This window comes from Bemisia tabaci, chromosome 5 (genome assembly GCF_918797505.1).
Source record: "Bemisia tabaci chromosome 5, PGI_BMITA_v3".
NCBI lineage: Eukaryota > Metazoa > Arthropoda > Insecta > Hemiptera > Aleyrodidae > Bemisia > Bemisia tabaci.
In genome coordinates this window covers 9,710,248-9,724,018 of record NC_092797.1, presented here as the reverse complement: position 1 = coordinate 9,724,018, position 13,771 = coordinate 9,710,248, and the positions used below count along the sequence as shown (strand labels likewise).

Genomic DNA, 13,771 nt, shown 5'->3' with positions numbered 1-13,771 from the left:
GCTATTGGGGGAGGAGGGTAGAGGGGGGCTTAGATTGGCGGCGGAAACGGGCGTCCTGCTCGTTCCGTCCTATTCCCGCAATGCCTTTCCATGGCGCTTAGTTTCGTTTGACAGAACGCGCTATCCGGGATTCTAAATTCCTCAAAAGGAACTCAAATTGGCGCTTAGTTCCGTTTGACAGAAATACGTCCTATTAGGAGTTAATGTAATGATCATGGTTTGAGGAAGAACTCGACAAAGAAATTTTACATTTTACATTTATTTTTACCAATTAAAGCTTTAAACCAATCATACCAAGAATTTCAACATTGAACACAGGAAAGGAAATACTTTTTTTCAGAAAAACGAGCAATCATAAGTAAAGCACGAAACCCTACTTATGAAATTAAAATTCACAAAATACAACAAATTAAAGGAAAAGGCCTACGTATCTAGATAGATGAATAAATATGTGATCCAGAAAAACCTATTAGATCTCTTGGGTGGAGTTTCTCTTGATTCTTCCATCAAAAAATAAAAAAAGAGTTTTAAAAACAGAAAAGTAATTAAAGCTGCGGTAAGATTTAGGAACTTTATGGGGTGGACAAAAGAATCGGCTCTCAACATTGAAAGTAGATTTCACAGTGTTTAGTTTTGTGTAGAAAAAAATTCCCGGATACATTCATAAATTTATTCCAGACCAACAGTAAAAAATCATCAAATTCTCGACAATATGCAGCTGAGAAATCCCTTGCAGCTTAGTGTCCTTTGATTTGGCAAGATTCTTGATGCATTTCCCTGATGTGAAAGAAATTCTTTAATAATTTGTGGTTTTTCCGATGGACGACTAGACCAGTTAAGAATTAATACATCACGAAACATATGCCCTCAAGAAAATTTGACATCGAACATGTAGGAGAAAAGGTGCAAAATCAGCTTATTAGTGAATGACAGGAGTTCATAGTGCACATTAAGATTAGAAAATTTGAATACTCTACTTAAAAAACAGTGTAAAATAGGTCACATCAGCCGTTGAAAATTTAAGAACATTTGAAAAATAACTAATTGGTTGCACATACATTTTCTCCTTTTTGATGATTAATACTTCTCAATTTAAGAATGAACATCAGAACTCGGATCGAATTATTAATCCGTAAAGTAAGCAAAAATTATGTAGCTGGTGATGAACGATTTGGCTAAAGTAGACCTAGATTTTTTGATAAGATTGGTTATTTGCATCACTGAGATCATAAAATGCTACTTTTGACTTTTGCTCTTAGGGGTGTCGTCAGTCATTTGGAAAGTTGTTTAGTTTCCGTTTGCAAGCGACAAATTTCCGGTTGTCCGATAGCAAATAAGGAACAACCCAGGCACAATGGAGAGCAACCCTGCCAATGTGCGCAGAGACGTAAATTAGTCTACTACTTGCCAAAAGTAAACAACTGCCAACTTAGCTGACGACGCCTCCAAGAATTTTATTTGGCAATTTTTAGTGTGTCAATCAAGTTCTACATGGAATTCTGATGAAGAAACATATCAACTGTGAAACTAGAAAATGCGTTACTCAGTTCTGAGCTTCAAAAGCTCCGATTTTACTATTCAAAAAGACATCAAACCAACATCATGACTTGAATTTACCTGTGATTCTCAATGCAGTTTCACAATTCCCTGGATAACCAAATCTTGGAGAATACACTTATGGATTTATCTGGGATGGTCAGTACGAATTTAAAAAACAATTGCAGCGAACATAAACTGCCTACATGAAAATAGCCTGTCTACAACTAAAATGTTAAAAATCAAATTCTTAGGAGTTGATGTTATTTCTTTACCTGTTTATGCTTTACACAAAGAGGGTGTATTGTTGATAATAATTCAAAATAAGACATTTCGCACATATAGTCATCACTAAAATGACACTTAGGATCAGTTAGATTTTAAACCCAAGTTATTTTCAAAAATCAAAAACAGTACCATGTCCACCCGCAAACAGCCTGCACTTATTTTTTTACATTATGCAGCTGAAAATCACAGTATGGGTTGTACACATGATTTTTTTGCCACGGCAAAAAAAATCAGGGTGCAGGTTATCTGCATGTGCTTGCGGTGCTTAAGCTGCTACATTTTTTGGAATTTTCACTCTTTTTTTGAGAGGTCAAAAGTTGGTCCCATTCTTTGGCATAAATTTTACCAAGCCTTCTTAGAGATTACATTAACCCAAAGAACCTACTTCATACGTCAAAGCAACATAAAAGTCAAAGATGAATTAAATTAAAATAATCAACTAGTACATTAAAGAGGAAATTGCAATTGTTCTTGCTGACATCATTAAAGCTACGGTACTTTAACAAAAAGTAATTTTGCTCCTTTTATATCGTTGAACCCGACCAAAATAGGTATGCATCATTGGAGATCTGAATGTTTTCATCAACTTCAGGTCACGGTCAGTTTCTAAAATTTGGCTTCCTTCATCTGAACCTACTGAATTACTGAATAATTTTTACAATATTGCAGTTAAAGAGAAAATCAAAATAAATAAATTCCAGTAATTAGAAAATACAATTGGACGTAAAAACTAGGTTGCTGGTGAAAAGCATCAGCGATTGGGACAACCAAGTATGCTGCTGGTGCGAAGTTTCATATCTTTCATAGATCACCGTTGCGATCTTTGGCATCACGAGCGCGGGACCTAGAAGACATACGTTCAAAAAAATGGAAAATAAGATAAAGTCAGGATAGTCACAGAAATTCAGGAAAAGAATATCAGATTTTTTGCAGCTCATTTTTAAGTAACTCCATCACTATTAAGCGGATGTGACGACAGTGCAGTGTGTGACGGGTAGGACTCGACTTTTTTTATGATTACAGCAAAAACCCATCATAAAGTAACTTTATCAATCATTAGGCGACTTCCAGTATCATTTGCCCGATCAATTTAATTACTTCAGTCAATTCTTCATTATCTTAGACTATAGTTTAATTCTACACTTTGTTTTTCATTGACTAATCAGCAATTGCTCTAGATACATGAAATGACACTTCAATTTGCACATATTTAGAAATAAACTTAATGGTGTCATTTTCAACTTAGTAAGTCGAATATTTTTCATGCTCTTCCATTTAATTTTGACTTTATTTTAACCCTTAAATTGCTGCGCACCAGTTTTTATTGTCAATCTCATTGGTACTCTAACATTGAAGATTTGGAAACGGACAATTCATCAACCACACAGGTCTGCATTGAAAAAAAAATGCAGATTTGATAGATGACTGGAGCATAACTTTCGATGCTGAGTCCAAAATTGACCTGATTTTTCTCCTCACACCCTCTAATCTGCCAGAAAATCGGAATTCTCTTCCAAAAGCGCACTTTTTCGAGGAAAATGAAAATTTGCAGAGAAGATATACGTGCTAGTGAAAAATCAAGCAGCCAAAAATACATGGAAGACTGTGACTTGCACTGGTCATGGTTTTTTCCAGTATTTTTCCCCCTGCAAACAGTGTGGGACTAGCACCATTTAATCATCCCGTTATTTAGATAGATATGTATTTGTCGCCAGCAATTAGTCAAATTAGGCAGTCTGTCAAATGCCTACACAAATAGCCAAATGATCTTACTTGGATTCAAATTCTGCTTTGTTCGCTAATTCTAGCAAAAAGCAATTCTTTGATAAAGTAGGAAACAATTCGATACACGAATATGCATTATATGAGGGCACTTGTAATGATCTATAGCCCTAGAACTAGCGTTTATCTTAAAATTTACTGCAAGTCATAAAATACAGAATTTTTTAAATTTTGACAGTTAAAACACATGAGGGGCATTTGCAAATGAATATTCAAGGAAAATTCGTAAATTTGATGAATTATTATTACTTTCAAAACGTTCAAAACTCAAGGTGTCTTTGTAAAAACCTACTAAAATTTGTAAATTTTTAAAATTTGCCAATATGCCCAGGCATTTGATAAAATGCCTGATTTGACTATTTTCCTGCAACTTATAAACGTTTGTACGTATTTACCTGCTAGGAGATCGGGATCTTGAGACCGACTTCCCGCGAGAGACAGATCTAGCACGAGTGCGGGATGTAGAGCGCTTTCCACGAGACCTGGAGCGACTCTTTGAAGCACTCCTTGATCTGTTCCGGCGATCACGGTCACGAGAGCGGGACCTTGATCTTGAATAAGACCTGGAAAATTTTAGAAATCATACAAATGACCATTAACTATGATCTCAGGGGCAAAAAAATTTATTACAATGGTAGTAAAAGAAAAGATATTTTGGTAAAAGGAATAAATGGATTTGGCAAAATGTATTCAATTTTTACATTCACCTATAAAAAAATGGAGAAATTCCATATTTCTGTTGTGGACGGATTTATCTTGTAAAAAATATGACTAGCAGGGATTCCTAGGATCCCTGGAGCATCCGAAAAAATTCAAACTAAAGCAGAGGTGCAGAATCTTCCAAGCTTCCACGTTTCCACCGTTGCTGTGCTAAGGAAGAACGCCGTATGAGCCTTCAGACGTTTCCAAGTTTCCTTCGTTAAAAACCGAATTCACTGGGAAAATTGTGAATTTTTTTTCCAAAATTTTTAGACAGTTTTTGTGCAATTTAAATATAAAATATTTTAAAATTTCAAGGAAAAATATGCATGAATGTTGTCACAAATACATGTCTATCACGGGAAATTTGGCAACTCTTGAATGTTCATACGGCGTTCTTCCTTATCTCGGCAGACCAGCTGTCCACATTTTTAAAATCAGTTTTCCACAAAATTTCCCGCCTATTGCAAAAGTGAGGACCTTTCTCCTCTTCTTTCTTTTGATTTTCGACTTGTGACCATTAAGGGATTTTCCCTCCTTTCACATTTATAAGGGCCTTTTCACCTGCCCGGGCGGATGCGTGATCGAGAATTTTCTACACCTCTGAACTAGGGCAAGCACATTACTGCACTTCAAGGTACATTTTCCTTCACTGGAATGAATAAAAAACCTGATCATACTTGGTCGTGAGTACCAACTGGAAAATAAAAGGAGAAATTTCCCTTGGAAAGGAAACACTAAAGGTCTGTACTGCCATTCTGAGGAGGAACGCCGAATGTGCCTTCAGACAATGCCAAATTTCCTGTGAAGAATCACAGATTCCTGGGGAAATTTGTAATTATTTTCTTCTAATTTTTCAGAGAACTTTGTTCGTGGTTTGATCTAAAAGGTCTGAAAATTTCAAGGAGGAATATTTATAATTTTCCTCAAAAATAAATATTTTCTGAGTGGAAAATTGGCAACAGTCGAATGTTCATGCGGCGTTTTTCCTTAGCATAGCGGTGTAAGTTTCACATAATTAATATCTAGGACGGACAAGACAGATCATGAACAGTTGAAGGAAAAATAATCAGGGTGTCTACAAAAAATATTCTTCGACTTTACCAGATTTTCTTGGATCAATACGACAAAAATAAAAAATTTCCCTTGGTATTTTAATTATGAATTTACTAATATATGTCGCAAAAAGAGCAGTGTCTTCCGTTAATTTTAAAATTGACCTAGAATGTCTACATCAGAGTGAATCTTTCCGTTTTTAAAAAGTGGACACCCTGGAAATGATTATATAAATTAGTTTCAAACTGCAATTTAAATATACTTGGAGAAAATTCTTGACGAACAGATAAGAAAAAATGACGAAACATTAAAAAGTGAAATGAATCACAATTAAAAACCACACAGATTAATAGAGCACCCGATCAAGCCAACATGTCAAACCATGAATGGTTTTGACTGAAATTTAATGATCAAAATTAAATGAAGGATCAAGTTTTTTAATTTTATAATGATCTGAGATTCGAACTTTACAGGAGAGCAGAATCAAATGTTTTAAATGATAAGTTACTGTCTTATGACTAGAAAATTTGTTCTCTATTTCTGATCACATTTGTAGAACCACCCGATAAAATTACCTGAGTTGATGTGTTTGCTCTCACCAATAGGTTTTGTTGTTCAGTTTGGCGTACCAGTTATTTCACCCTTAGATCAATCACGATTGTGAAATGGTAAAACCATCAATTCTCTGACGAGAATGGTCAATCGTTACAAGCGAAGCAGGTCACTTTTGTCAATCATAGAATAGTATTTTAATGATCGAAACATATAGATTAGCAAAAAGTAATGAAATCTGTCTTAAGTCAGATCTCTCACATCGCAATATTAACAGAGATATTTTCCTTGAAAAAATACAGCAATTGACATCATCCTCAGTGGTCATGCATACTATGGTTTCTTCCATCTTTAATTCATTAACCAGTGATATCCACATTTGCGTTGGTTGCTTCACTGATGAAAACAAGCTGATAGACCCCATAGTTGGCACCATTCCGGTGAATGACATGAAGCTTGATGCTTCTTGATAGGCATAATTTTCATGGGTACTAAACATAGAAATTTGGCATTTGAATGGATCTTACTTTTCACTAGTTGTAACCGCCTATAAGAAAAAAAATCTTCCCACAGAAAAAATGAAAATGAAGGGACTGATACCACTACTTAGTGGAGTGTTTGAAAAATATCTTGGCGCTAAAAACGCCAAAAATGCCACATCACACCTGAGTTAAAATTGCCCGAAAAATTCAACCCTGAAAACATAGCTATGAGAAAAAGCTGATTATAATTGTGAGAAGATTGCCAGATTAAAATAAAATTTAATGTCTTCAATAGGCACAAAAATTATCAGAGCCACTTACAACTAATTCTTTGGGATGCTACCTTGAGTTCTCTTTCAAAACCGCTGATTCAAATTTTTTTTTTAATGAAAATTGCTACTGTGAAAAATTTTTCTCCAAACATTAAAGGTTGTAATTCCCGTTGGCGGTTACAGTTGATAAGTTTCAATCATCAAAATTCAATTCTATGACCAGCGAAACTGAGCCGTCCATTGAAAAAAGAATAAAAAAACCACTCACTCTTTTAACTAGAGAAAACTGTGCGATCATTGAGATAGATTATCTGTCTGGGGTTTGGTCGGTGGCTTGTCGAGGAAACTTTTGGCGCCCAAATAGATGGCTAGACAGCCGGGAGCAAGACACGAGAGCCGAGCTATCGCAGACGCCAATCGGGTTCCTCGACTCTGAATGTCTACAGCGTTACAGGCACTTGGTTTCTTCGTTTACCACTTAAGTTACTTTCAATTTCAGCTTGGCATGTGCGCTCATTAAGGGTTAGGATAAATCAAAAATCTTTATTCGGAAGGAGAGAAGAGAAGATTTCAGAGAAAAATTTGAAGAGATGTGCTGGATACACTTAGATGTCAAATAGTTTGGGCATAACATATTGACAGCTGAATCTTCCAGTTAGTACGTAATACAAGGAAACTAAGAACAGGGACGCACATATAAATGCATCTGTTTAGACAGGGACAGCAAAAGCAGACATCTTGTTTCTAAAAAATGCCTGAAGAGTTTATTCCTAGTGGTCAAATACCAGGCACACATTGCCTACATTTTTTAATTAGGAACTACTATTTCTGGCTCATTCATAAAAGCACCTATCTACAGGGTAAAATGAATAGCACACATGTTGCTTCTACGATGAACCAAAATAGTAGTTCCTTATTGCAAAAAGTGGTCCTTACAATCATGGTTTCAAAATTGTGTGAATTTTCTTGATGACTGATTTTACACCCATTCTTAAGGGCTCGTTCCTAGATGAACCTAGAACATGCTTTCCACGCAGGTTCTCCAAATTTGTTTAAGAAAACTAGATTCTTTGCCAGAGTCAGATATGTACTTGTTCCATGTTAAGTCATATTCTTAAAAGTCGGGTCACTGCAGATTTTGTCAACTTTGATAGTGCAGCAGAGACAGAGGAAATTATTGGTATTTTACAACAATTCCAACGTTCTTTGGTTTTTTTAAAGATTTTTGATTCCTTGGTATATTCAAATTTTTCAGATTCTATTAGATTTACCACTCTACGAATAATCATAGCTACAAGAATATTGACAAAGATGGAAGGGAAGGGTGAGCGCACATGTTTTGCTTGGATTATTGATAGAACTTAAGTGGAAGAAACAGACGATCATCAAGAGAACGCAGATGTACTTGTCGACTGAGTTCAGGGCGCGGTTCAGGCGGAGCAGTGTGAATTGCACGAGCGCAAGACTAGAAGATCTATCTTGTAGGCAAGCAGACTAGTGGGCGTGAGAAAACAATGAAGTGATTGCTCTCGTAGAGGCTACGCTGACTACAGCCAAAGTTGACGCGTCTACTGCGCACATCGAAGAACTATGCACTCTCAGCCATACTGCCTATCAAAACATTGATGAAATCATGGTCAACGTCTTTTGAATAAACAGTTGAGTTGTCTTCGAGCAACAAGGGATCCATAATTCACTGCATTCTGGGTTAAAGCCACTGATTTATTTACAAATTTTGATTGAAAATAGTGAACAGGGTGTTTCAAGATTTTAAGAGATGTAAGTTATTTGGTTTTTCATACCAATGGTCTGCCAACATTCATCATATCGAGAAAAACTTAACAGGGACAAACATTTTATTCTACTTCATTTATTTCCATGATCTCTACTTTTCCCATTCTGTGAATATCCTGATCTGAGAAACTACAACATCAAATAAGCAGCGAGTACTTACTTTCACAACAATGCCTTCACATTTATAAAAAAGGTTTGGGAAGACCCGAAACAAAATGAACTCTGATAAATTAAAAGAATAAACTAATCTTTCGATAGGTCCCACACTAAATGTCATCCAGTTCAGTAAGAGTTTGAATGAAATTTTAGCTGCCTAGCTACCTTTGAAAGCTACACAAAACCTGATTCGTTCGTTTTTTTTGTACATTAGAATACTTACGTAATTGTTATAATAGAAATTGGTACAAGAGCTAGGATATTACTTAAAAAATAAAAACTTTTCACACGTTTGTAATGTTCTGATTGATTTTCTTCTGCAGGTATTGTGAACTGTTTTATTTTCGTTTCTAGTAATTGACATTTTAATGATGAGGTTATTCTGAATTTCAAGAAAGAAATGATTACTGTGTATGTACTGGAATGTGAACAGAACTATCTTGTTGTATAATTACTTCTTCATACTGCCAAAACCATTAAGGATATTTAGCATTAACATTTCTATCTTCTCAGGTTGGTAAAATAACTAAAGGAAAAGTTGCTGGAAAGGCTAAAACCCCCGTTAAATCAAAACAGACTACCAGGAGAGTCAAATTTAAGCCAACAGAAAACAGAATGTTTAGGTTGTGCGTAAAAATAATATTAAGTAGGTTTATAGTAAATTATTGGTATATCAGTAGAGGGATTTCATGCAAATTGTGGAAGAGCACATGACTTTGTACCACTGCAAAGTTATCAGAATACATATCACACACGAATAAAATCAGATCTTGAACTTATGAATGTGATAAAAAAACAGAAAATATATACAGTAGAGAGGAACTACGACTTTGAGATCAGAAACATAAATACCAATACAGAAAGTAACTTTGATTTTTAGGGTATCACGAGTAAAGGAGTTCCTTTGAAATTTGATGACCTCCAGAGAAATGGACAAAATAAAAAAAATTGCCCATAAAGTTCAGACTAAACCAAACTTGAGAAAAACATAAACCAAGGTTTGAATGGAAAACTAGACAAGGTGCAAATTGAAGCATTAAAATATATATTATCTCATTAAAATTTCAAGTAGAACAGGTTCATGCAACAATAATTATTGCAAATGACTCATAGCAAAGATATTGTTGTTTTTCAATGCATGAATTTAATCTTTCCGCTTGTTTCGAGAATTGTGTTCTACATGAAATTTTAAAGATGAAACACATATTAGAATGCTTAAATTCGTACCTTGATTAGCGATCCATTGAAAATTTGATGATCAATCTTTAACAGAGTGCTTTCACTCAAAATTATATGTGCTTCAGTTAACTCACCTTAAAATTGACTAAATCGTTCAGTTAAAATAAAAGTTAAGTGGAATGGTACATGTGCATACGTTCAACACAAAATACTATATCTATTACCAAAAATCAAATGAATGCAAAAAAACAACATACCTTGCACGCCCTCCACGGCCACGGCAGTCGCGAGCATAATGTCCGCGCTTTCCACATTCGTAGCAACGATCCTCAGGATGGAAGGGGCGTCCAGTTCGCCGAGATGGAGTCCCGCGAAAACCTCCTTTTCTCGATGCATTGCACATTTCTACCCTTACACGTCTCCCATTCACGGAACGCCTGCAATTATTTTTCAATGATAGATGGGGTAAAATTTTTGGCAATTGATTTTGTTTCAGGTTTTTGGAGAATTTTAAGTCATTCTTTGCTCAAATTGGACGTATTTATGCTAAAAGGAACTGTGTGCATAGGGATTGCATGTGACATAGTTCCTTTTAGCATGAACATGTCCAATTAATCATTTCATAAAATTTCTAACATGGGAAAGAAATAGCAAGATCCTGTATTGATTCTCCTTGTCAAATAATTTATTTTTAATAGGGAATCTTTGGATATAAATTTTTCACACTTAGTATAAAAGAAAGGGTACATAGTGGAAAATTTTACAGGATGCTTTTATGATATTGTGAACTTTTCTCACACTGCCAAAGTTGCATGCAAATGTAGCAATCTAGGGGGCTTTTCAATTTGTAGAATATTTTTCTTATGAAAGAGGGGTGAACCTGCAAATTATTTGAGGCCAAATGAATACTTATGATGCTTTGTAAACATTACTCTTAGCTATCCAGCTTAGACGATTTGCCTATGAGCTCCCCTTAAATTTTAATTATTGATGGGAATATTCCAATACAAAAGATGCCACCGACCAAATATCACCTTCAAATAGAATGGATAGAAAAATCACAAAAAGTAACCATTTTGCAGAACTAAAGTACAGGAATATCGAAATACTTTGCTATTTAAAAAAAAAGCATTGAAACATCCACAGGCTTACTCTCTTCTTCTTGAATAAACTTAATCAGCCGCTCTTGACAAACAGAACATATGATCAAAAGATATAATCAAGCAACTACCTTCCATCAGCGCCGCGAACGGCATCCTCTGCGTCTCTAGCATCATCGAATTCAATAAAAGCAAAACCAGGGGGGTTTCTTGCAACCCACACATTCCGGATCGGCCCGTAGTATGCGAATGCATCTTCTAGATCTTGCTTAGAAGTTGAGGAGGCTGCAAAAAAATAAAAGAGGGTACACTCTGAGATCCACAATCGAAACAATCGACTTGTATGTGTGGCTTAAAATGTTAGCAGAGAATTGATTTGACTGATTTTCATGAATCTCACACCACACTTGAAGCATTCAAACATGGGTGTGAAAAGCACATGTCCATCCAACTCCTCTACAACCACTGATAGACAGTTAGACTTAGTTTTTTTTTTTTTTTTGATTTATTAAGGTTTCATCACCTTTCACCAACTGCTCAGTCCACTCAATTCTAATATGATGGCTCAGGCAAGAAATTACCGATCTGAAGTGGGAAAATGTATGTCCCTTGTTTGCTTTTCTACACACTTGATAATGGATGAATCAACACAGTTTTCCCTCCCGAAGCATGATGTATCAGAAATTCTGAGCAACGTACCATTCAAGTCTCATTTACTATGTAAACCATAATTTTAGTTTCAGGCGAAAAAATGAAGAGTGATGCTCGGGAAAAGTAATTAATGAAATACTCACCGAGATCTCCAACATAGATTTTACAGTCTGGATTTCCTGTATCACGAAAGCGAGACATATTGCTCCCAAAAAATTTAAAGATTCAGTTCAAGCCTGAAAAATCAAAGGAGAAAGATAAAAATATGAGAATTTATGAAAAATCCCAAAAGTTACATTCCTACAATTTGACCCTGGAACAAATCTCAAGAAAACGTCAAATGGAGACAAGGCTGTAAACTTTGCAAAAAAGTTAGCCTTAAAACCATTGAGGGATCCAGCAAGTTGGCAACATTGATTTCTCTCCGTTTAAACCTGTAGACATGTATCGATTCTCAGAGGGGCCAGGTGCTCCGATAAGAATAAATTAACTAACACAGGCTTAAATGGAGGGCAACCAACTTTGCCAACTTGCTGGATCCGCCTCTGATTAAAACTCAAGTTACAACTCCAATAACTTCAGGGTCATAGACTCCTACAGAATTTCTAAACAATGAACTCTTTTTCCCCACACACACGAGTGTTCCTAACCCCCTTGTACATTAGAAACTTACATTATTGTAAACTTGAATGTGAAAAATAAAATGATGGAAAACTTACAGACAAACCTATGAAAGACATGGCTGGAAACAAAAAGTGGACACAGCTGATGAGTTTTGAGGAGCAGGTGGTAAACCCTGCTGCTGATTCCTCGAAGAGAAGCTTCGCATTCAAACTACGTGACTACAGTTCTAAAAAGAAAAATGTGATATAAATTTATTAGATTATTATGAGATATTAATTATTAATGAGAGCTCAGTGGACCCAGTCTGAACTTTTGAACATCTTGTTTTGGTTCGTCAAACGAAACCCCTTTCAATGAACTAGTTTTAATAGCATTTTGTCCGGTTCGTCAAATGAGTTTTGTAAATATTTAACCATCTACATTGAGCCCTTGGTTCTAGAGAAGAGTCAATTGAATGGTTAATCTATTGAATCCCATTTTCCTTGCTTGGAAAAATTACTATGGGTCAAAATCTTGGTGATAATTAGTCTCTTTAACAGGAAAGTGTTCTGTATATTAAGTGTACATTATATATTTTCAAATTTTCATTAAATTTTTTACAAGTCTTAGGCAAGTTCCTCAATTTGAATTGAAAGTCCCATTCATATGGTTTCAAGTGCTTTTAGATTTAATGAAACATCAGCATATTCCTGTCAGATTTATCAGTTATCACACAATTTAAAAATACTTAGGGGATCATAGGCTAGACAGTAGCCGGATCATCATATTCATAATGACCAAAGGCCAAATTTTGATGTGACTTTTGCACAGAGCTGCATCATCTGTCAATGAGCCGAGTATATACCGCCAGCCAATCAGAAGCTGTAGAATATTTGCAAATCATCCTGATTATATTAAAGTACGCCCATTTTTTCCGATGAAGTTCCGCTCTGGTGATTGGGAATGAGCGTCTACTTGAAGCAACTCGTGAGTACATTGAAATCTCCTTAATGTAAAAGTAAATGATCTAAGACAATCAATCACGTAGTATGAAAAGAGCTCTGGACACCAAAACAACAATTTAAGGGTTTTCGTGCCAAATGAGAGCGAATAATAAAAATCAAGAAATGCGAAATTCCAACTAGTTGGTGACTTCATGTTTTCAATGATGCAATGGACAAAATAAGTGTATGACAATAAAATCGTTGCAATGAGCTAGCAGAGGAAAGTAGAGACGTTAATCGGGTTTATTTAGGAGGTTAAATGCGGGTGCAGGAGATGAAATTCAGGTAAAGTCATCAAGTAAAGAAGAGTGCCTTCACATAGCCATCAAAATTTTATCGCAAAGACGTAAGAAATAGAGACGATTTTCGACTAAAATTCGTTGAGAAATGGAGAGAATATTACCTGCTAAAGAAGAAGAGGACAATTTATACACTGAATATGCAAACTGAAATTACATAAATTGATTAATCACCAAATGAAGATAAACAAAAACAAATTACTGGGACGGGACGCCGATTCCTCGGCGAGATCAGTAATCAGTAATATTGATTATGCCACATTGTGTAGAAAATGCATTATTTCATTATGAAAAGTAAATAGCAAAATTATTTTATCT

At 35.5% G+C, this 13,771-nt stretch overlaps 1 protein-coding gene across 1 annotated transcript; it reads right to left on the bottom strand.

Moving 5' to 3' along the window:
- Positions 1-239: 239 nt before the first annotated feature.
- LOC109034529 (serine/arginine-rich splicing factor 7) lies at positions 240-13,706 on the bottom strand. The gene is made up of 7 exons (XM_019047734.2): positions 13,558-13,706; positions 12,267-12,397; positions 11,691-11,783; positions 11,028-11,181; positions 10,054-10,233; positions 4,002-4,169; positions 240-2,668 (listed from the first exon to the last, which is right to left on the bottom strand). Exons 3-7 carry the CDS (start codon positions 11,746-11,748, stop codon positions 2,626-2,628), a joined length of 603 nt encoding a protein of 200 aa, XP_018903279.1. The 5' UTR covers positions 11,749-11,783; positions 12,267-12,397; positions 13,558-13,706; the 3' UTR covers positions 240-2,625.
- Between the last annotated feature and the right edge of the window lie 65 nt (positions 13,707-13,771).

What these genes read in the sequence shown, in the direction of transcription:
- LOC109034529 (XM_019047734.2), bottom strand. Translation starts at nt 11,748, where the DNA reads ATGTCTCGCTTTCGTGATACAGGAAATCCAGACTGTAAAATCTATGTT. An exon ending in GGCCGTGGAGGGCGTGCAAG is followed by an intron (nt 4,170 to 10,053) that starts GTATGTTGTTTT and finishes AAAATTTTCCAG; the next exon opens with GTCTTATTCAAGATCAAGGT. An exon ending in AGATCCCGATCTCCTAGCAG is followed by an intron (nt 2,669 to 4,001) that starts GTAAATACGTAC and finishes TATGTCTTCTAG; the next exon opens with GTCCCGCGCTCGTGATGCCA.